The 25,466-nt window shown below is 32.4% G+C and overlaps 1 protein-coding gene across 2 annotated transcripts in view; it reads left to right on the top strand.

The window, feature by feature from the left end:
* The window catches only part of LOC123674782 (zinc finger protein castor homolog 1-like), a 98,360-nt gene that overhangs the window by 21,763 nt on the left and 51,131 nt on the right, over positions 1 to 25,466 (top strand). For both annotated transcript variants that reach the window (XM_045609864.1, XM_045609863.1), the window contains exons 2-3: positions 13,926 to 14,002; positions 18,677 to 19,345. In XM_045609864.1, the coding sequence (XP_045465820.1) occupies positions 13,948 to 14,002; positions 18,677 to 19,345 (724 nt within the window). In that variant the 5' untranslated portion in view covers positions 13,926 to 13,947. The remainder of the gene's footprint in view (positions 1 to 13,925; positions 14,003 to 18,676; positions 19,346 to 25,466) is intronic.

Raw genomic sequence — 25,466 nt, 5'->3', positions numbered from 1 at the left:
GTCTTGATAAAATATCTAATTTCCTATTTTGTAGAAAATTTCGGATTGATGTGTCAAATCTACTCCTTTGTTTGTTGCTGGGTTATCTCCATAGGAAATGGAAGCTTCCTGCGTTTGAGCCTCTTTCAGTTCTGACCGTGGAAATTCTCAATATCTCCGATAAAGGTAGAGAAACTTAAATAGACACACCTACAATAATAATACTTTGCATAATGATAACAATAATAACTTTGCATACTTTGCGTAAAGACGAAAAACAAAATCATTATTCGCCAAATCTTCTCCAACCGAACTATCGATGGTAAAAAACTCTCCACAAATTCTAACAAAACCACCTCTTAAAAGAATAACCAAATAAAAAATCCAATTACCGTAGAATGGTGTAAGTAAGGTTTTACAATTTAAGTTTCGCTTCCGTGTATAAATTTAGTACATTCTCTCTTATTCATAGCCATAGTTCTTGGTCCATTCCATGTTTTTCCTCTATTATTCACATCCATAGTTCTTGGTCCATTCCATGTTTTTCCTCTTATATTGATTCCAGTGTCAGTGTTATTCCACGTTTGCCCTGAACTTTCTCTTTGTTTCCTCTTCTGTATTTTGACATTCCATATTTGTTCAACAGTTCTTTCGATGTTCATTCCGCTTGAATATCCCCACCTTCTTAGTTGTCCTTTTTTGTATGAATTCGTGTAAAGTCTTTATTTTTTTCTTTAATCTTCAAAGATAATAATGAAATAACTGAATTAAACATCGGGCAATTTCCGGTTTGGTGTGTCTAAAACGGGTGTTCCTTGTCGACTCGTAATCTACGAATTTTTTTCTATTGTAGGCGAGTAGCGTACGTAGGCGAGTCATGTACAAATGAGTAAGTTTTCCTTTTAAAACATAATTTTCATTTAATTCCTTCACGATTCCAACAATTCATAATTGGGAGCGTACTGAATCCTAAGCGATAAATTATTTATTGGCCAGGCAGCGAAATCTACGTGAACATCATCGTGATGAGCTTTATTTGTTTGTGGAAGTGGCATTTCAGTCACCAGCTACGGTTTTATATCACTTCTGGTATACACAATGTATGTATATTATCTGGACACTTGGAAAATGCTTTCAGCATGTCTGATTTCCTACGATAATGAGAACGCCTGGTTTGCTTTAGTATTAAGTTCCTCGGCAAATCAATAAATAACTGCTTTTATTGTAGGTTCAGTAACGTGTAAAGTGGTACATAGCTCTGATTTTACGTCCACTTAGAACAAAATCATTATTTTGCATATAACTAATCTAACTTAATCTGAACTATTATAAACGAGCCTATTTTACCTGATGTTTTCATTCGAAAAATAAATAATTCGAGTGGTCAATGGTACCTTCCTGTATTAATAGATTTCAACAAGTAATAGATAAACTAGGACCCATCAGATGTTATATCCTGCAACAAATTCGCTTTTAGTTTCGAGTAGAAGTACAATTCACTTTAATTCCAAAGGACAAAGGACCATAATTACATTTGCATTGTTGAAAGAATAAACGCAATATAATATAAAAACTTTTCAGGAATGTGGACAATGTTTTATTTTTTCTCACAAGTTTACTAAACTAATAAACGCAATGTTCATTCTCAGTTAAAATCTCCAAATTTCCTATTATAATGAATTCTGACGCATGAAGAATTCCATATCAAAAATAATAATTTTTGCGTTCTTTAAATTGCAGAGCATTCTTTGTGAACGGATTTTGATCCACCCTCTTTCAATGATCGACAGCCAACATACTATTTATTAAACTGTAGATGTAGATTATCTTCGAGGAATTTACGGTCAGTAATATTTTCTCTGGTTTCTGTTAGTTGTCAGAATTTTCCTGAAAAGGTTGAATCTGAATTGATATGGTTTTTCTGATTTTCATTTTGATTTGCAATTTGTTTTTCGTGGATTTTTCCAATATTTGAATACAAATCCTATAGAAGGATTTATAAATATATAAACTTTCAATTCGGATTTCGGCAGAAATGTTCCCGGATTCGAATGCCGCCTCTAAATTTTCCTTTTTTATATTTATATATATTTTATGTAACACCAACGATCCATGCAAGATCTTCAAGGAATATCGGAGATTTAATCTATGATATCATTATTTTGGCTAATTACATTATGATTACAATTGTTCATTTTGGATTTATGTTTGCTTTTCCGAACGTCTTTTTGCAGTTCCGGAAAATCTTGATCTTAGACAATAATAATAAATTAGACATTCAAACCATTTCGTGGTGAACGGAAAAAAGCGGTTTCCTATTAAATTTCTGTAAATAATGACTTCCCTTCACACAATATGGAGGAGTTTAAACAAGTATCTATCTCAATTCAAATAAAAACGAATCACGGTAGGTAAAAACTAACAGAAACCGAGAAGTGTTTCGCCTTGAAGCATATAAAACCGATCATGAAAAACAATCATTGTTCAAGTATTAAAAGAACGCGTTAATCTCCTTATGGATTTTGCGAAGTTGGTTTATAGTTAAATTCATTCTTTGAAGTTTAACCGTCCGTAGTTCTATTTACTCTTCCGTATTTGCCCAACAGGTTTTCCGGATTTTCCTCGTTAATAACATGTAATAAAACTGGTAGCATTTGGTAATATGCCGCTCAACTATTGGTTGAGGATTAGATGGATCAAATATGTAGGTAGTATCACAACTGACTCGTTATCTGTTAACTTTTTGTTAAGCCCCTTTGTAAATTTCATTTTTACGATTTCTCGATTCCAATCTAGATTTTCGAGAAAAATTCTGTCGGCCCTATTTTATTTCGTAATATCATAGATTCAGTGTTATATCCAACTGCTAATGTCGTGTCGCGGAAAATCATTATTCTCACCGAAGAAAGCTGTGCCGACAATTGATGAAAAGTGCTTCGAAAATTAATGGTGGATTTCATAAAACTTTTATCGTGGTGATTTGGTCGACCAAATCATTTCTGTGTTCAATTACTATTCATTTTCACTTCCATACATTTTGAACTACAGTCAACGAGTTGATCGGCCAATCAAAGTTTTATGAAACCCGTCGTAAGTATAATAAAGTCGTAAGTATAATAAAGCTATACTGAAAAAAAAAACAGAATCTCGAACACTCAGGAAGTAATTGATTTTGGCAAGCAGTAAGTACTTTTCGGAGATCAAAACAATAAATAATCTATTTCGAAATAAAGGACTAATCTTTCATTATCCTGAAAAATTGAAAGCAGCCAAAGATTATTCAAGTACATAATATATCACATCATAATATCATTATTGTATGCATAATAAAACTATGACAATTAATTTAAACATTACATACAAAAATTATTCAAGTATAAAAAAATAGGATATCTTCTGGAGTGAACCATTAATTGTTCAAAATGCGATCTACGATGTATAATCTATGTACCTCTAATATCACGTGCAGACATTGTGACGAAATGAAAAGACCGAATGTCTCCCAGAACGAGCGTTCAAAAGGGGGGATTTATCGTTTTTTCTTAGTTTTAAATAACCTTGTGAATACTGCTTACGAATATTCTCTTCTTGAAAATATTAGCATTTTTTTTTGCAGTTTCTGAACAAAAACCTGACCACATTAAACTCATTCAGTTTTTGTCATATCCTTATATGTATTAACTAATTTAATTTACTATAGATAAAAGGAATGCGGATAAAAAATAATAATCATACTTTGAAATTCACGAACATATGCTAATGGAAATACCCAAAAAAAAAAAAATGTGAGTCATTGTGCGAGTTTTTTAATGGCAAAATTTAGAATTCAACACAGAAAACATTATTATAGTATCTAGGGAAAATATGTTTCATTGATAACGGTAGAGTGAAAATTTTGTTTTTACCTGCCTTTCAAATATCATTAAGAATAAAATAAGATGAGAATAACATGATGTTTTAACAAATATTTATAAATATTTTTCATAGTTATTGTGTGAATATTTTTTCATTGCTTAGATTCTACGCAACCCACTGCCGAATACATAAACCAACTCAAGAATGAATCAAATATGCCTTCATAATTGAGACTAACGTGCGATGCTTTCGTGTTACGACAAGTTCATTTTTCGAGAAGACCTTAGCTTCTTTGTAATTCCAAAAAGTTTCGGAAAATTCTTGAAACACTAAGCACTGTTTCAAAGTAGGGCTTTCGAGAACAGTGCCAAGAATGTTTTCAGGATCACTGAGAATATCGCTTTATGGCAGCTTTGCTACCGAATAAAATTTTTAACCACCCCTAAAATCAACCCTCAGTCAAAAATTTTAATATGAAACTCCGAATGCTGATTTATAGTGGTTCGTATTTCTCCCAACCACCCAAACAAGTTTTCCACCCCGTAAAAAGCACAAATCCTTCAGTTCGATATGTATCACATGCATCTTCTTTGCAATATTCAAATTTCTTTCTATAGGAGAGGGAAGGGGCAGGAGAAATAATGTAAATTTACATACGGCCATCTGTGCGTATCGTACGACCCCCTAAACAAGAAATTATCCCTTTTGGATGAGGAAAGGAACGGAATATCACAATTAAAGACCCCTTTTTATAGTTTTAATGGATTTATCACCCTTTTCAACTATGAAAAATGGAAAGTGTTTTGTTTTATTACAGTCTACCGTTGTGTGTGAACAGTTGGGAAATGACTGGTGTTTTTTGTGCCTTTAATCTGCTTTGATTTAGTAGGCTATAAATGTTGAACTTTAGTGCAGATGCTACGGTTGATTCAGCAAAAGTTTTGAGTATTTTTTAAATTTTATATAATTTTGGTCAATATATATGTATATATCTACTAAGAGATTTCTTCCGTTATACGCATATTTCAAATGAAAAAAATTAATCTAAATGCAATACTGCCAATTAGGTTGGTTCAAGCGATGTTCTTCATTCAACTATTATTACAAAATTCTTCATTTGTCGATTCAGATGTCTCAAATAAATTAGTAAATTATTTCGGAAAATCCCAACAGAACCATTTATTATAATATCTTGATTTCTAGCACTCCCAGATTAACATTGACGTCAAAACATTAAAAATGCTTCCTAATATCGTGATTTTCAACTTCGAAAATTTTTTTTGTTTTTCCTGAATTATTCAACATAAATTGTTCGGAATGGAATTAATTAATTTTTGATTGATGCTAGACTTAAGGAGGAACGAATGTTCCTCCGGTTAATTTAGGTTGTTAAACTGTCGTTTTTAACGTGGAATTTCAGTCTTGATGGATAAGGTTAACGGAAATGTTCAACAGGATGAAAACAAGTTGACCCCAAATCTGCTGATTCCTTCGGATAAAAAAATATACAAAGATTGTGGTCCTTATTTTACATACAAAATAAATGAAAAGAAGTACCAAAGCATTTTTCAATCATGGGATTGAAAAATGCTTTGGTACTTCTTTTCATTTATTTTGTGTTCTTCAATGGGAAGAACTCAAATATTACAGGAAAAATAAAGAAAAATGAAATACTTTCCAGGAAACAGGAAAATCATATATATTTCGTTTCATAAAATAGGTATAGAAGAGTTGAAATCGGGCAGCACGCCTATATTAGGCACGTAAGTACAATGGATTATTTTCGAATGATATTTAGGAAATAATTTATTCCGGATTTTCATTAATAAAGGACGTTTAGGAAACAAAATTTTTCGATCGATAAAATATCCAAAAATATTCCAGATCAAATCCCCAAAATCCGGATTGTGCTGTGGTGTTTTGAGTTGAAAAATATGTTAATTTGAAATACCTCGACGTCTATTTAAAGGTGAAACCCTCGACCAACAGCAACAAATTATGGAATACTGCGTTTAATCCGTAAAAATGCGATACAAATTATGAATTTATGGAAATCTGTATAAAATAATGAATTTCAATATGTTCTCTTAAGAAAGCGATGGAATTAATTTAGGATCAAATTCGAGGAGAAAAGCCTTAGGCGTTCGTCCTGCCCAGAATATATCGCCATAAAGTTCAATTAAAAACAAGTTTTTTTTTGGGATTCCGTTTCATTCATGCATATTATTAGCAGAAACTATGTATGTTTTTGTTATTTACACAAAACCATTTTTTTTTTCAGGAAGTGGTAGTCTCATTATTGTGAAAGACAGGTTTCAAGGGAAAGTGACATTCAAATATTCACCTCTGATATACACTGTTTCGTCCAAAAACAATGGACTCCGCTTTTTTTCACACTCCTCAAGTTATTTAACTCAAACTTATTTAACTTAAAACGAAGTAAACGAAAATTTTCAGAGGTCACATTTTCCTAAACTGAACAGAGCATTCTTATTGAGTCCTATCGAAAAGAATGCTCTGGAGACTCTAAAGACATCCACACACTTTTGACTTTGCCGCTGGCCATACACAACAATTCAATTGGAATAATTATTCGAAATCGATTGGGTGCCAAAAGCTTCAACCATTTTTAGAAATTTTGGAGGTATAAAACCTAAATAATGAAAAAAGGGCATATTTTACAGACTTTTTTTTATGGGACCGCATCCGAACACTTCAAGAATCTCACTACGAGAAACAAATGAGCATAAGTTGAAAACGTAATGAACGGGTGAAGACGATTTCATTCGGCTTTATTCATTTTAAAGAAAAACAAGTTTTTCTTGGAATTTCAAAGAAAATTTTCCATTTTATTGATTTATTGAAACGTATACGTTCTTTCAGTGCTAAGAACACTGAATGAACGTATACGTTTTGAAAGATCACTTGTCGAGAATACGGTGCGATTTCTGAATACGTAGAAATTTTGGGTATTCTTGGGGCAAAATCTGAACATCCGAAGCTGCTTTAATTTCAAACACATCAGGAATTTCACGACGAAAAATAAAATGAATATAAAAGTGAGAAACGTAAAAAACGAGACAAGAAGGTATCATTCGGCTTTTATTACTATATTTACTCCACGGGGTAGTAAAAATGATATTATCGCGGAGATATAAAAAAGTTTAACGCCGTTTCGGTCCCATAAAAGACAATACAACTCCGACTTTTAATTTATAATCTCTCTTGGAAGACCGCGAAACATTGGTCCTTTGATTATCGAATTGAACTGAAGAAAATTATCGGGATACTCTTTCATTTACAGGCGAGTGAGATATTTATCTCACCTGATTAATGTCTACTATTTTTTTGAAGGTATCGCAAGATATGATAATTTTTTGGAGCATTCAAATAAATGCAATAATATTTTTCGATAAAAGCTCTGAACAGGTATTGTGCAGGATTGAATATTTCCTAAGGACCAGTGAATTTATTGCCTAACAATACTTTCAAATAAACCCCGCTATTTAACGTGTCGCGGTATCCACTTCAAAGGGACATCTGACCAAACGTTTTTATAAGACTAGTTCAAGCGACTTTGGATATACTATACTAGAAAAATCCCCGTGGTCCACTAGATATAAGACACATGTGAGCAAAATTCAAGTACAAACTCCTGTTTACACGTAGGCATAGTATTTTCGTTCCACTACCGCCCACTCCCCAACTGCTTGCATCTTGAACATAAACTGCTGTACCTACCTGATTAGAAACAAAACACTTTGATTGTATTATAATTCGATGAATTTCTTCAAATCCATTCTACTTAACCGTGGATAATATTTATGAGAATCTATGATCGTTTACAATTTTGCAATGGAGTAAAGAATGAGGACCAATCCCCTATGGAATACATTATAAATTTTCATTTTATTCAAATTCGCTTACGTAGGTTTCAGCTCGGCTTTACAATGAGATTTAATACCGAGTTCGAATATTTCCTTGTACAATAAACTGGTATGTCGATTTTTTAAGTACGCGACTAGTTTGTATCAATTCGTTGCGGCCTCATTGAAGCGACGTACTGGATTGGCAGTTGTTGCTTTTATCGCTTTAGGTTTTTGGCTCATCATTTCCGATTATGATCCCAATGCAGCCTGCATTGCCGTTCGTACGATAATTATCGTTTCATACGATAATTTTCTGCTCAGTACTATGTACGATAAAAGCGTTTTGTACGATAATTTCAGAGTACCTACCATTTGAGCTAGAGTGTCCCATACTCAGAGGAAAGAAAAGATAGAGGTGCCTTATAGCATTTGTTGACATCGCTATAACATTTTGTTTACAAACACTTATAATGTACTGCGTTGCCATTCTGAGGAAGAAGTAATCTTTTCTCCGTTCTGTGGCATAGATGTTTTGCGAATATTCTGAGGATTTGGCAACACGGTTCTGTTGTTGTTATTGCACGTGTCAACTAGAGGTGCGTTAAGGGTTAACTGTTCATTTTAATTTCACGTTTGTAATCGGCGTTATTTCATACAAGTTTGTGAATTTTAAGTTACATATTGTTAATTTTAATCATGGTAAATACTCGAAAAACATGTATAGTGTGTAAAACATCGGAAATGAAAACCTAACCTATCATAGGTATGTTCACGTTTTGAGTCCATAGGCGTAGAATATATCTCGTCTATGGCGTAGTATTTGTGAGATATCGAAAACTTAATTCAATGCTAACATTTGTAGGTTTCCTTCAAATAGAGAATTTAGCAAAATATGGTGCCACGTATTAATAGGTATTGCAAATGAACAATTTGCCGAAATATGCATATGTTTGTTCCAAACATTTCAGCACCGAAAACTTAATAAGAGGCAGTAAGAGAACCATTGACTACGCCACTGAAATGTTTACCGCCCCTCTAGTTGTCAATTTTGTAGGTTTGTTGTTGCAATTGATTACAATACAACGCTATTAACTTCTAAGAGCACCTCTATCTTTTCTTTCCTCTGAGGTCTCATAGATACCAAAAATATAATGAAACTCAGTATGACCAGATTACTTTTTCAGTAGATTTTTCGCATTTTCATTAAGTTTTTAGTAGGAAGAAATCATTTGGTAGATTTTAGTAGTTTTGAAAAATCTAACCGAGACGGTTGGGAATGTCTCGACTCTAGAATGTTCCGATGAATCAATTCATTGTTCATAGGGGTTCTACGTTCTACGTGAATCTAGAAGAACGAACCTACTTAAACATATTAAAATCATAAAACTTCTTTGGTGGCTGTCGGCTGAAAATGAATACAAAGAATCATGGAATATCCGAAGGGTAGGTACCTCATTAAAAACAGATGGTGTTCAAACTTAAGTTGAAAATATACCATTATCTCACATTTGGTATTCTATTTAGTGAAAAAAAAATTGTTGTAACTGGAATTTCATTGACATCTTTCAGTGGCTGAATATTTCAGATTTTAATATATTCATTTCATATAACAAAATCTTTTCTTTGATGACCTTTATTTTATAGAGAATTTTTACGAAGATATTTCTTCGTATATCCAATCCATTCAATTATTTAGATTCATATTATTTTATAATATGTGGCTATGGTAGCAAATGTTCAATTGTTGAAAGCACATAACAAAGACCATCAAAAATATACTGCCATTTCAATTGAAAAGGGCGTATCTGCAGAAAAGCACATTAGAGATATTCAATTGAATTAATATAAAAAAGAAATACATGACAATGCATGTTAATTAAATTCATTAATTTTAATTCAGAAAGACTATTGAAGTCACTCATATTCAAAGAATTTTTTATTTGGTTATTTTTATTCGGTTTCTTCTACATCTTTGCCAATGATTGCATGTTTTTGGCAATATCCTAAGTTATTTGGGAAAAGAACTTTAATGGAAATGAGTAATTTCTGAAAAAAAAAACAAAAATAACAGAAACAATTTTCACGATGTCATAAGTGAAATTCGATCCATTCTTTCACGATTTCCTTGAAAAATTTCTTGTTTTATTTTCGAATCTGTACGCATCTCTACTATCTATCCTATTCATGAAGTAAAATTTAACCATAAGAGACATGAGAATAAGGTGTTTTCTGAATGAAGTGAAAATACCGACAATTTGTGAATAGGATAATGCAAGTTCTCTGATGTTGTCTCATAATTAATTAATTATTCATTAACCGCTAAATAAAAAATATATTACGTATTCGATATATTGCTCGTTTTTTCATCCTTGTCCAAATTATCATATTCTCGCAAAAAATTCCTTTATTTCGAATGTGTACGATAAAAATCTGTGGAAAACGATAATATGTACAATAAAATACGATAATTTTGAACACGCGGTACGATATTTTGGGTATGTCGACCTGGCAACGCTGAGCAGAAGTCTTTCGTTATCCAATAATCATCTCATTGACCCTTTGTAATTGTGAATGGTCTCGCCATTTTAAATAACTTCGACAATTTTCGAGAAAAGCTCTATACAGTGGACCTATATGGACAAAGTAAATCGCGCAGTAACTTTTAGGTTCGATTTTTGGATTACTCAGGAACCAAAAAAAAAAAAAGATTTTATTCGGAATGCTCATTATGATTTGTTGCTACTAGCGCAGAGTTTTAGCATCTCCTTTTATTCAGTTCGCTCACAGTGTAACATTATGTCAAAGTATATTTTGCTATAATATTTCAATTCTTGAATATAGGTATTGAACAAAGAATTTATCACAAATTATGCATTACAAATGAAATTTTGTGTTCCATAGGTCATGAATTATGTATAAATTGATTTGTCGAAAACATTTAATTTGTAGATAGAAATGTCATATAACACCCATATAACCCAAGGTACCGATGTGGCGTAGTACATACCTAAATAATCGAGGGAGTCTATAGATCTACCTGACAGGTAAATACATAATAGATGTACATAATCGGTCCATCTATGGAGCTGATAATTTTTTGTGTATATAGTTTTCGAGATAGATAATACTTGTTTTGCAATCTAATACATATCGCCAGCTAACACTATAACTAAATGGATAAAATTGATGGAATTGGATAATTTCTCTCGATTTGAATGCATATATTTTTGGAGTTTTGTTCGAAGAATCGCCAACAAAGAAACATTTAGACAAAACTTTGTCCATCGAAAATTTTCCTGTCTGTATATCTGAATTTCTTTGGTCGTCTCCAATTTCTACGAATTACTTGACAAAATACCTGATCCCGATGGAGTTGCTCCATGAATAATTTATCGCCGGGCATTTCTGGAAAAAATTGACCGAACCGTGAGGCCTCTGCGACTACGAAAATTGCAGCGGGTCACAGGCTCCAAGGCGAAGGAGTATTTGAATAACGCTGACTAGAGGCCCGAAACGAATAAATATTGATGCGGAATCGATGTGTAAGTTTTTATTTATCACGAAGTTATTTTATTTCAACCAACTATACTTTTACCGGCGCTTCGCCGTACTCAATTTTTTAAGTAAAACATTAATGTACCTACCTAGTAATGTGAAAGTGAAGATCGATTACTGTTGACATTCGTTGAATTTCTTGACATATAGGACAATACGTAATTAAATCACTAGCAAAAGTCACTATTGTTTTGTTTTCATGTTTTGCTCGCCAAATTATTCTCTTCGTTTGATATCATTACAGTAGCTGTCTTTTATTGACAAATTCCTGGTATTATCTCTTGTAGCATGGAGCTAACAAAATGGTACTACTAGTTGTACATAATGAGATTTTGATCAATAAATTATCCATCTTCAGCCTACTAGCTCAGGAAAAAATACTTCGCTGTCGGCTACTTCACTCCCTGCTAAGAAACATATTCAATCATTCCGAATACGTATTTAAAATATTAGGAAGATGATTCTTAGTTGTGGCCGGTCCTAGTCATCCCCTGGTTCTCGTCGTTGTGTTCCCGCATGTTCTTGGACCTTGTGTTATTATTGTTATTTTGAATATTTTTCCATCGAGAAATTAGGTACATTCTTTATTTTCAACTATTTATTTTGCTAGGGCAATCAATGACACATAAGTAGTCGATCTTTTTCTATTTTAAAACATCTCAAACAAAACTCAAGAAACGATAAAAAAGCATTTTGGATCAAGATGTTTCCTGAATCCGTTCTTGATGTAACACTATATTGATAGAGGAATTAAGTACCCTTGCGTGAATATTTTAATCAACTAGTCCCGTCTAGAAGGTTAACCGTTCGATTGAAATATACCAACATAAATTCCACTTCTATTTACAAGGAAATCCAACTCGGCCAATAATAAGCAACATATCGAATACTATACTCCACTAGGCTCTAATTAAATATCAATAACTCAAAATTTAATTGAAACGGACAATTCCCGAACACACCTACGCTAACCACTCTATTTCGGAAATCGCGTAATACCTGCCAGGCGTTTTCCAAAATTTGGCCAACCTTACAAGCCTCTCATGAATTATCGATATTGCGGCTTTGTACTGACACAAATTGGGGCTTTCGTAAGGATCGATGTGTTCATTAATGCAGAGAAAGATTACTTATCGATATGATCGTCTAGAAAATCGGGTCAGTTATAGATCACGATCCACGATATTCCATTAATCAACAACAATAAGATATTTGGGAAAGTTATAGCGGACATTGACAACGTGAATTCGGAAATCTGTTTTTGTTAGTTCAGCGTATATTTCTATTGAAATATAATTGGAGACCAATTTTTTTTGTAGGTATATAGGTATAATCATTCATTTAATGTACAAAATCTTCAAAATTTGTTGTTTTCCAATAAAGATGACAGCAATCTGCCTGTTTTCCTATTTTCGCATCAAATAAAATATGGACTATCGAAAAATTTCACCCCGTGTCTTGATCAGTGCCAAAAATTGGATGACTTGTAATCGTTCGCTGTTAGTAGTTTCAATTTACTGAGTGTATAATGTTGATTGATAATTATTATTTTTTTCGGTGCAGAAAATTCACTCAGTAAAAAGCTAGCAGTTCATAATCTTATTTCTCCATTGAATGAATCCGACTCCTACATTCAACTAGATATGTGTGGAAAAGTAAATCGAAAGTTCATCTCGCCCCGATATATTACCGTAACCTGCAGCTCTTCTTTCAAGAAGTGAAAACTGGGAATTTAGATCAGAACACAGATAGATTCACGTACTAGTACCTGGATGAATTTTTATATCCGTTTCTCTTGTTTAACTATATTTCTCTTCTTTTCTATATGTCGATTAAATTCTTGATTTCATTTCATTATATACAGAAATTCTCGACTTATGAAAAGAAATATATTTATTTTCAGTACCTACATATATTATTCTATGAGTAGTTTTATTGTTTAGTAGAACATAATCTGTAATAGTTCGAAGAATAAGGCATATATTTTTTTGAGCGATTCAATGAGTGATTCAATAAATGAGAAATAGAAAGTTTGGTATGTTTTCTTTTCGTACGAACCTATAGGTTCATTATTATGAATAAAAAACGAAGAAGAATACAATTTGCCATTTGTGGAAGAATTTCTTGCATCTTCCATGCACACACCAACGTTTTGCTGGAGTCTGAATAATAGGTGAAAACACCGATCTCATTGTTTCCTAAGGTGATTCGACATCAACAACATCATAAACTGTCGTCGAGCGCTCGTAAAACGACGTTTTCATCGCAAATACAATGATTTTAACGCGTTTATGAGAAATTTACACGTCGAAAAAAACCATCCTCATTAAATTTGAAGAAAGTTCAAAGAAATCTTAACGACCGTTTGTGTTATTGGCTTGAATGGGTTCTCGAGTGATCCGATCGGCCAATAATTCATTTAATGCATCTGGATAAGAGATTTTAGTTGAGTTTAATGCCTAGATTGAGTACACATAATTCTAGGAATTACCAATTTCAGATTCAAGTGGGTTCCGTGTAAGTGACTGGTTTCCCTCGTTAACGGCCTGTAATATACCTTTTTGATGGGATTTTTTTTCAAATGATCAGCTCATAATACAGTTTTTAGAGAAAATTGAAAATAATTTCAGCGAATGTATCTTATTTCAAACATCCATTTTTTTTCAGGAATGACTGATCTGGTGCCATCATGGCTACTGTCACTACCGGCTTACTATCACCAAACTCGTATGGACTGAATCCAGGTAAAATAATAAATTTTAATATTGAGACTATGAAAGTGTGTTCATAAAATTTGTGATTCAGACAACTCACAATAACTCTAACCTTTTGATCTTGGATCCCGCATAAATCAATTGATGTAGCACAAAAAATATACGCTTTCAATGAATATTGAAATATACAGGGTGTTTCATGTTATACCGGGCAAGCATATATAGTCACGTAGATGACACCGGGAGAATGATTTTTGCCTTACCTCGTTTTCGAAGCATAAGTGAGATACAGGGTATGCAACGTCATTTCTGACCAATATTCTATTGAGTGTGGTCAGTTATGCATAACCTCTGAAGTTATAATTTTTGGCCAAATCATAGAATTTTTGAGTGCTCAATTCAGAAAAGGTAAAGAACCTTGAAAAAAAAGATCTAAATGGCGGAAAACCTGCAAAGTTTGAATTTTTTTTCCTCGGTGGTCAAATTGAATTTCATTTTCTGAATCAACTGATTTTCCTCAGAACTTCTGTGAGAAATTTTTTTCAAAAATCGCCAAACATTTTTTTTACATGTCTACAGCGAAAAAAAAATTTTATCCGAAATCGATGAAATTTCTCACGATTATACTTTTTTTTATACTTAACACAAATATGAAAACAGAATCGAAAAATATCAAAAGGTTCCTTCTTACAGCCATCCAAATTTCTCCTTCAGTCCTTCAACATAATTGAAAAAAAAAACAACTGGTTGGGCTATAAGAGCCAAAATTTTGAATTGCACTGTCGAAACATTCCAGATGGTAGTATAAAATTATCACAAAAAAAATTTGCTATAATTTCAATGAATCTCTGTGGGGGAGTCGAACTCTCGACCTCGAGGTATTACCTGTGGAATGTAGATTTCAACTGAACCAACGATATTATTTTTCGTAACCAAGCATTGGTAATTAACAAAATTTGACAGTGTAATCGAATTTCACTGAATATTATTTTGCAAGTTCCTTGAAACGAATTTAAAATTGAAGCGAATTCCTCAGAAAGGAAATTGAGGATTATTAGCAGTTGTTGAGTACTTCAATAATCATTTCCCTAGATATTAATGGTATTTTATTATTGGAGACATTTTTAAAAATAATTGCATATTTAACGAACGTGAGAATAAACAGCACATAATCAGAAGAATTTTTCATGTGTTTTTTTCATTTAGTGTGTTTGAATCATTGTGTCAATTAATCTCAAGCGTGTTTCACGATTATTACAATGCAAATAGAATCAGACTTAAATTTCACATAGCAAATGAAATTTCATTTGTCCCTCACAGGTTTTTTTTGTTGTATAAGGACTGTAATTAATAATATTAATAATAATATTTCTCCAATTTCCTACTGTTTTCTATGTAATTAGGAGACTTTTCTCCATTCTGCATGTCAATTTTTGTATTCTATTTGGTTTTTTGAAAGAGCTATTTCCTCTTATCTGTCTTTCTTTAATTTATTTGTAGTATCTTTCTTAATTCTTTATTCTCGTGATCTGTCATCGTCTCTATATTGTCTTGTTTGTTTGTTAACTATTTCCTCAATAGTTTCAATTTTCAATTCTTCTCTGATTTTTTGGTTGCTAATATATCATGGAGATTGGAGCGTCAACCGCTCTTCTGATTACTGTATTCAGAGTACTTTGCAACTGATATTTCTTGCATACGTAATGCTTGCTGTTAGCTCTATTTTTTTATCTTCAGCTTGTTTTCTAAGGGGAGTTTACTTTTTGGGTTGAGCAGCGGGTAGAGCCTCCCGTGCAATTGCCACCCCTTTTTTCTTTTTTTTATCTGTTTGCTAAAGTTCATTCTTTCATCTAGAATGACTCCCTGATATTTCGCTCCCTTTTTCCATTCTATCGTCTGATTTTCTATTTTGATCTAGGTCTTCAGTTTTTCTAATCGTCGACCTGGTACTATCGATATTCGTTCTGAATTTTCTATTTGCCAGATGCGATTGTATTAATTTCATAAGTTCGGTTGAAAATTTCATCAACTTCATTTTTAATGTGAGACCTTGATGTCACATTTTATCAAATACCTTTTCTATTACATTCAATCAGAAATATTCTTCTAATATATATAGGTATATATATATATATATATATATATATATATATATATATTTTTTTTTTAATTCACCGACAAGCGGAATGGATCTAAGACAACCGGGTCACCACAGCGACCAAGGTTGTACTCAGGAGCTACTAAGAAATCGGTATATATATATATATATATATATATATATATATATATATATATATATATATATATATATATATATATATATATATATATATATATATATATATATTAAAAGAATATTTCTGATTGAAATTTTGCACGAAATTTTTATCTTATATACCCAAAATCTGAACTCCAACGTTGTGTGGGACGGAAATATTTGAAAATTTTTTAAATATATTTTTCTTGAATTTTCTACTGTTATAGATTATTATTATACTTTTGGTTGAGCGATAAACATGGATAATACAATTAAAATTTTAATTTTAAATCCAAATACAAATTTTGATGTCATTCGAATTTGTTGTTTTGAAATCATCAAGAACAAGATTTCAAACGGACATTAACGCATTCGAGATCCGAACCTATCCTGAAAATGTTGAGTTTCTTGGTAGTTCCATTCGGGAGTTATCGTTTTTACGGACGGAAAATTTCCAAATTACATACATTACACAAGCATGCTTCTAATTTTTATGACATCAATATTATATTGAATGTAAGATACACAGGCTCCCAGACATTTAGATCTGCAAAAAATCGATTTATAGTTGGACTGGACAACAAATCTTCTGCAGTGGGTATATATCGATCTTTGAAACCCTTTATAATTATTGAAAAACTAACTCATACTTCAAAAACTCGAGTTGGTAATTATTTAGAAATGAATACTTGCTGATTCTCCGGTAATACTAATTAATTATTGTTATTGCCGCTTGCTAATTAACTTAATGGGAAATGCATACAAGAGGAAGTTGATTACTACGACTTTAAGTAGCCAATATAATTCTTCGCCCGCTTAACAATTTTCATTTTGATCCATCATTGACACCAATTTGAGGACACCTAAATTTTCAAATAATAAATACCTAGATCTCATGGATTCATCTTATTATTACGAAGAATCAGTAAAATAAGAAAGATGCTCAGTAGCATTCTTCATGTTTAATGAACACATTTAATGATCGTTGATGGTAATTCGTCTGAATCACTTGTTCGCAGAATATGTATATTGTTTTTTTTTATTCTTTATTTATAAATGCTTATGAAATGCATCAGCAGATAATGACCATCAGAAAATAGTATTTTTAGAATTATAAGTTCTTAGATTGAGGACAACTCTCGGATCGATAAGTTTACGACAAAATGATTCAGAGCATAGTTGCATTGTCGTCACTTCAACCCTCTAGAGTTGAAGAATTATACTTAAAATATTCTTCGAAAAATATAAGGACAATAACTCCTGGAAAAGTCTCATAAATTTCTTCTCTTCTAAATAGGGACTCTCTTTCCCCTCAGCAGATTCGTTTAAAAACAGTCGATCTTGCCCGTGCGCCCAAAAAGTTTCACAATTCTCTTTTCGGTCAGCTTCTAAGAAACGTAAATTTAATTTGCAGGCCATGCGGATTCCTTCCACTTTTTTAAAAATTCTACGGAATCCTGTCACGTCCCTACATTTACAGAAATATTTCTGGCAAAAACGACGCCAGACTGAAGTGAATTTTTGACAGGCGAAAAAACGGACTCGTTCATCTAAAGGCCGGCATTATATACGACGTTGTCGAGTCTCGCTATTGATCAGCAATAATCGCTATCGATCAGCAGATACGCTCTTTTTATTTTCTCGCGATATGATTCACTCTCATTATTATGTGGTTAACCAATCAGGCACTAACGTTATTCGAATTCATTCTGTTCAGATTAGTTATTCTTTTATAAGTGCTATTTAATTCAACTGTAGTTTTCGCTTTGTAGTTTTTCAGTAATTCTCAGTAACAGCTGGCGTTTTTTATTCATCAAATGTTCATTCTCAATAGAATCATTGTAAGAATATTTTCAAATCACGATGAGAGTAACCGAAGTCCTACCTTAAAAGTCACACATGAAAATTGTTCTAAAACGTCTTTTGTATTTAGTCAAAATTGATACATTTCTTATATATTGTATAATTGTATAATGGATCATTATGAACTATGGTAGGTACTTTATTGTTATTTTAATAGTTCATGGATTAAATTTGAATGTCTTGATATAATAAGTATGTGATTTTGTATTGAGCAGGTGTCACCATTTTCTTTCTACACTAAATGTTTGTGATAATAATATACGTTCATTATTTTCAATCATAATTCAATATTTGCAAACGCTCAAGAAAATTTTTTTCACAATCTTTGAAATTTTCACGGTATTGTGTAAAGGTTAATTGAATAAATATAAATATCCATTCCTTATATCTACGCTATCTACGACTCATCGGAAAAAAACACGAAATAAAGAAATCAGCTGACCCACAAAGTAGCTGGAAAACATGATTCATGTTATTTAACGATAAAATTTGCAATGTTTTTGTTTATGTCCATTCAAAATTAAAGTTTGCTACTTGCTTATTTCATTTATAGAAACCTCATTAACTGTTTCGTTTCGTTTCAGATCAGGTTGCGGCGAAGATGGCCGCTCAAAACAGCACCGAGGAAGAATTTGATCACTATGCCACCAGACAATGTTTCGGATCCCAACAGAATTCTTCAGACTCTGAGGATAATTACACGGTCGCAATAAAACAGGAAAGCCCTAAACGTAATAAACGAAAAAACTTCAAACCCAGATGTGCCTCCAACGCCCTCTACAACGATTACCCCGAAAACGATAATGCGTTGAACCTCAGTGAGTACTCGGAGAACAATAACATCATCAACTCAAGAAGGCGGAAGACTCAGAGCACCAGGAGGGTCGTGGTGGATCCTAGGTTTTTTCCGATTGATCTTAGCCAGAAAAACGACAGCTCCGATAGCGAATCTTTCAATGAGTCGAATTCGGTGAAGAACGAATTTGAGGACGACAATCTCAGCTCGGAGAACGACTCGAAGATTCCCTCTAGCTTCTCAATACACAATCTTTCGAAGCCGCATGTACAAAAATATGAAAACCAGAATCTTGGAGGCTTGGGAGATGGCGCCCAAGGATTTCCTTACCCTCAAATAAGCGACATGCGCGAATTCGCTATGAATACCATGCGTGAACTACTTGGAATTTATGGATTAACATCGGATGTCACTGAGAGTATAACTAAGCAGCTACCGATCGCAGCTTTCAACAATGGTGAGTTTAAATTTATCTGGAGCACAATATTCATTGCCTTCCTAATTGAGTTTCTCAAATCGCGACAAGATCTGGTCACGGTTTTTCATACGAAAATTGAAGAAGCTAAATCCTCTTTCGAATGGAACACTTTTCGATAGAAATGTAAATAGGTTTTATTCAAATTCCACAATTTAGTGTTAAATATCGTACAACGTGCATTTCATCGTTATATGTTTTCATCCATTCTTTATCATTATCACTATTTCTACTTCCAATGAGCGCCATCATTCGAAATATTCAATAACATCAAAGTCTAAAGCTTCTTCCTAGACTCATAATTTAATAAGAAGTGAAATTTGTTAAGGTTTCATTAAATGCGGACAACGTTAATCTATATACTCAAATGTGAAAGTTGTCAAGTTTATGACATATGAATTTGTTTGGAATTAATTGCCTTCATTCAAATTAATGCATCAAATTTGCAGACTCGTTTCAGCGATCAGTTAAAAATTAGTACGCTCTATTTTACGCTGGAGACCATCGATTTATATAAGGTTTTCACTGTTATTCATTTTAAAGAGTTCGTTATTGCGGAAATTCGTTATTTATTATTTATTTTTGAAGTTGAAAAAATGAATTAGATGAATTTTTATTGATTGAATAATATATGCATGATATCACTTTCCGAACAAATATATATTTTTTTATGAATTTCCACATAAAAATATTATACAAAAAGTCTTGTTGAAGACTGAAAATGCGGTTGTTCTAAAATTAAAATGAAGACTTAAAAACGTATTTCAAATTCTTGCATGTGGTCAGTAAAACAGAGCAACGTTTGGGATTGTTTCACTCATCCTGAAAAGTGGTAGAATCTTCAAAACGCTGAGGAGGGGAGTAGTCAGATCACGAAAATGCCACGTAGTATAACCTCCTAATTTGTTACAATTTTTTTAACAGGTTATTTAAAAATGGCTCCCATACATTTTGAAAATAACTCTGAGGGCCGATCGAGGTACTTTCGACATTCGAATTTTGACTATGTTATTTATCCATAACCTCTTTTTCTCCATTCTACACAATATTTCATTGCCTTGTTTCAATGTGAAATATTTATTCAAATAAATTTATTCTATCTTTTCAAAAATTCTAAATAGGAAATAAGGATGAATTAATGTAAATTTTGGTTCATCCCAGAAGGGATAAAACGGCTTTGTGATCTAATTAAGGAACTGGATTTGTGGCATCAACGGAATTGTGAGGATACGATTCTTGCCATTCTTTGGAAATTCCATATTGCTTCATTCATTTATCGTCCAGAAATGGACAAATCGGACGATTTTTGAAATATATGTCATCAATTTGTCAGCAAACGAGCGCATCACCAAAAACGCACAAATGTTGAATGAAATTCGTAAGAATAAGTGAATGGAATATGATACTGAACATCTGTTTTAATCCTCAGAGCAAAAACGCCATTATGCATATTTATTAAAAAATGGAATGCGAATATTTCAACCACCAACATTTTTACAGTGGCGTCGACATGAATAAAAATTTTGTGACTGTATCTACGGTTTTCTGGATCTATATTATTCAAAATTTTATTGTATTGCTTCAAAATTCAATTGGAATGGCATTACACCAGTTCCAACCATTACAAAAGAATTAAAAAACCAACAGATTTTTTACCATCACAATAGGTTCATTCTCAGGTAGGTGAGCATGGAACTAAGTTTTAAAAATGGAAATGTGACGATATCATAATGTTAATTCGTTTTAACGATAGCCTGATGTCAGCGATCGAAGAAAAATGTCGTTTTCAGATTGCCGAATCAATACTTTGTTGCCTACCAAACAAATTTTCTATTCTGAACCTTTCATTGGATACTGTAAGATTAACTATGATTCATTCAAATTCTTTTTCTGGAAAACCATAAGTATAGTAGATGAAAATTGAATCGAAAGCAACTAAAACCAATTGTTTTCACAAATGAGATGAATATTAATATTCAAAATAAGTATATCGCCAATACAAATTGCTCGGTTTGGTACCCGTTTTGAGGTGGGTACGTACATTTGGAATCTCCAATTCGCCATGAGAAACGTTATGTCGTAGCTAAAATAACTACACTATAATAATTGAAGACCGTAAAAACTCTGCTTCGATATATATGAATTCTCAAATATTCAATGCTAAAAATTTCGCTTTCATTCGCAAAATATTCAGTTTTCGTAATTTTTTCACAAAATGTTTTGTACAAAATTTCTTCATCACGTTCGAAGTTGTCCAATATATCATATAAATATTAGATACAAGTACCTACCTACAAATGTGAAGATTCAACTCAAAATTATCGAGCTACGCCTGTGTCCTGATGCTGGGCCTTATATTCCTTAAAGGAATTGTATCTTCTCTATCTTCTAATTTATGTAGATGACATTATGACAAATACTTGGGAATAATTGTAGATAGATATCTGAGATGGGACGCGCAGGCAGCCTATATCACAAAAAAAAATGAGACAACTTGTACATAGATTCTATATTTTGAGGGACATTTTAAATAAAAAAAAATTGCTAATGCTTTACAACTCTATAGCCGAATCAGTCCTCAGATACTATATAGTTGTGTGAGGGGTCTATGTGTCTATGCACAGAAAAATCTGCAAACTACACAAAACAGTTCAATCAATATAATTCTCAAAAAAGATAGGCGATATTCAACGAAAGCAATGTATAGAGAGGCCAACCTGCTTAACATCAAAAAATTATTTACTTACCAATCACTACTACATATGTTCTCCAGGACACAACCAAGAAAGTGCAATACAAGATTAGTTGAAAGTGAATCACTTGAGATTCCACTGTTTATGAAAAACGCAGCGTTTTGTATTTTTATCTTGGACCAAAATTTTACAATATGCTTCCTCTCCATCTGAGACAAACAAAAAATAAAAATAAATTTAATAATTTGTTGTGTGGAGATTACATAATTCAAGCACTTCAGTGCTTAGATGTGTTTCCCATCCACGAGATCTTTTATTTGATCAATATGTATGTATTTACGCATTGTATCTAATTTATGTTGGCATAAATTTGATTTATGCTGAACGCTATCTAAATACATTTCCAGTTATTCAACTACCAGTCTTTATTTTATTCTGGCAAATTAGTGGGTATTTTATGCCTCAATTCTAGAATTTATTTCATTGATAAATTATTTAATCCAAATGTCACTGTCAACATTGGTGCTGAAATACCGTTGAAAAAAAGTAGTACAAGAAACAGGATCAAAGTTATTTCCTTCAATACAAATATGTCAGCTTATTTTGTAAACAAATACACCAATCCCTGTACGGGGAGACTGACTTTTTGTTGAGATTTTTATCTGTACTCCTATCATTTCATCTACACAATTTTTTTTTTTTAATTTAAAAAATTTGTGATTGCATCTGAAAATTCGTAACAAACCTTGTGAAATATTCTTCGTTGCTTCGCGCTTCTTTATGTTAACATATTTCTCAGAGATACTTGTCGTAATTCAAGGTTTGGTGCGTTCCATCAAAGGTCCACTTGACGTGAACGATTTAGTGTTTCTTTGGAAAAAAGAAACATCATTCAAATTCTTTGGGTATAGCTATTACTATGTTGTTCCTTCGAGAATCTTAGCGTATCACTGTAAAACCTGTAATTGCCAGTAATCTCACCAAGCCATAAGTTGTAATTTTTCTCGATTTCTCGTTCAGACTGGCATTGTTCGCGTAGGCAGACTAGATACCCAAGAAACAACAAACGCAAACAAATAAATTGCATCAGGTCAAATAAATAGTTCACTTGAATTTATAATTAGGTGGTAGAACCATAATTTACCATAAAACAATTAATGGATATAGAACTAACAGTCACTGGGGTATTTATTGGTACCATTATCTCCGTAGAAAAATTATTAATGTTTTATCGTTACGTAACTCCATAGTGTAATAAATAATTGGAAGCAGAAATTCGACATGATGAAAGAACGGGTGCACGTTTTATAACCCGAAAAAAGAATTATAACAAATTGGAAATTAGAAACTCATATGAATTCAAATCAATATTTCGGGTGATAGTGATGATTTATGAAACGGCAGAATCAATCATTGGAATAATAGAATATTCAATATCGACAACGCATTGTGGCTGTTTGGAACATCCTACAAATTAGAATTGTGGAAACACATTTTCTGTATTAACTACGGGATTGTTTATTTTTCCATCACTTATTTCTGACGTTTTATGTCATTTCGTTCGTACGAACTAATGACTGAGATGCTGTAACTTGACACTTGAATCCTCATAGAACATTTTGTTTCAGGGTGATTGAAAGACAGGAAATATTGAAAAAAGGTTTGTTGAATCGTTTGCATTTCAACGGCTTGAGTTCAATTGAGATCAGGCAATAAATCGACGATCTAACAGTCCAATCATACTCGTCGAAAGAAATATAAAACTAGTTAAAAATCATGATTATAATTTAAATATCGAAGAAAGATTACTTTATGAGCTCACATGAAAATAAAAATGTCTTTAGAATTCAAACCGGGATCTAGAATTCAGATGGTGCAATAGCCCTGACCTTTTGAGTCAGGACATTCGTTTCGAAAATCTATGCTTGGATGTCGATTCATTTCTGTAATCGATCTTGATCTGTGATCTTCGTCAATCAATACCGGTCTGATGACTCGTTAAGTTTCGGTATGTAACCGCCAAACGCAAATTCATCTTTCTGAACGCGAGAAACATTAAGTCTCTCGATAAGTCATAGAAGAAAGACGTATATGGGGGTCAACGTCTTCTTCCTGTAACAATTGTATTTCATGTACCTATGTGTTTGTGCCAATCAAATATTGAATACATTATGTGTAACTAATACAACTATTCTCATTTCTTCGATTGAGAATTTAACATGTGTTCTCTTGTTGTTACGGTGAATATGTAGAGCCGGTTTTACATTTTCCAATAATCAATTCGTTGACGAGGTCGTAGATTTTAATACGATAAAACATAAAATCGGTATATTATTATTTTTCTTGATTCATTCATTTTCTTTCAATTTCGGCAATCGTTTTTCTGCTTCCTCACTTTCGGTTATATCGAAACTAAGTTCGACCCACAGTGTCGATTCAATTTTTGTTACCAGTGGCATTGTTTATAAAAACCGTAAGGATAAGTGTTACCCTTTCAACACTTATAGCAATCATCACTAGAATTCTTCGTGTCCATGATAGTTTGTCGAGCTCGATCACTCTATTCATGGTTTTTGGAGACACCATCCAAGATCCACTTCGACCAAACTTGCTAATAAAAGTAAAAAGAATATTCTTATCGTTGATTGGGTACCTTTATCTATTCATTTGTGTTAGAAATTATTTCAGAATTTACAAAGATACAGTCCACTGCCTTTTTAAAATTTTGTTTTTTTTTTACCTTTTTATTCTTTCACTCTTATTATAATTGAATTAAACCGAACCGCATTTCAGAATTAAAATAACCGAATTCTACCCGAACATAATAATGAACATATACTACATAATGATATTACATATCTTTATACTACATATCAACCCTTCCTAAAATTTTAAAAAGTTTTTGGATTGCAGAATACAAAGTTCGAATGAAAAAATCCTTCCTTCCGCCGTTCAGGGCTTTTCTCAAACTATGATAACTATTCGCATAAGATTTGGCACAACAATCAATTATACCGCATTGATTCATCTAACTCGAAATTATGATCCATGAAATGAGAGTTTAGGTTGAATCTATAAACTCAAAAAATAAAGAAAAATAAAAAACGTTTACATGTGGATACCTAACTGGATATAAATAAAGATATAAACTGAAAAAAAAATATAAATAAACTGAAAAAAAACTACGTGTGGAATAAAGACATACTTTATTCATTGATTTACAAATGTTTCAAGAATCTGGAATGCCGTTGTTCAATGTTTAATCGGCGAAATCCGTTCATTTTGATATCCATAATAATACATATAATACAATAATTCGATTGAGATGGAACTTCTTTGTCTGTAATATGAATTTTTAAACATCTTATTTCTTGAATTTTTGACTTCAAAATTCATAGATCGGAGTCTCG

This window comes from Harmonia axyridis, chromosome 3, assembly GCF_914767665.1.
Source record: "Harmonia axyridis chromosome 3, icHarAxyr1.1, whole genome shotgun sequence".
Classification (NCBI taxonomy): Eukaryota; Metazoa; Arthropoda; class Insecta; order Coleoptera; family Coccinellidae; genus Harmonia; species Harmonia axyridis.
Note: the sequence above shows the minus strand (reverse complement) of the source record. Positions and strands in the feature narration are given on the sequence as shown.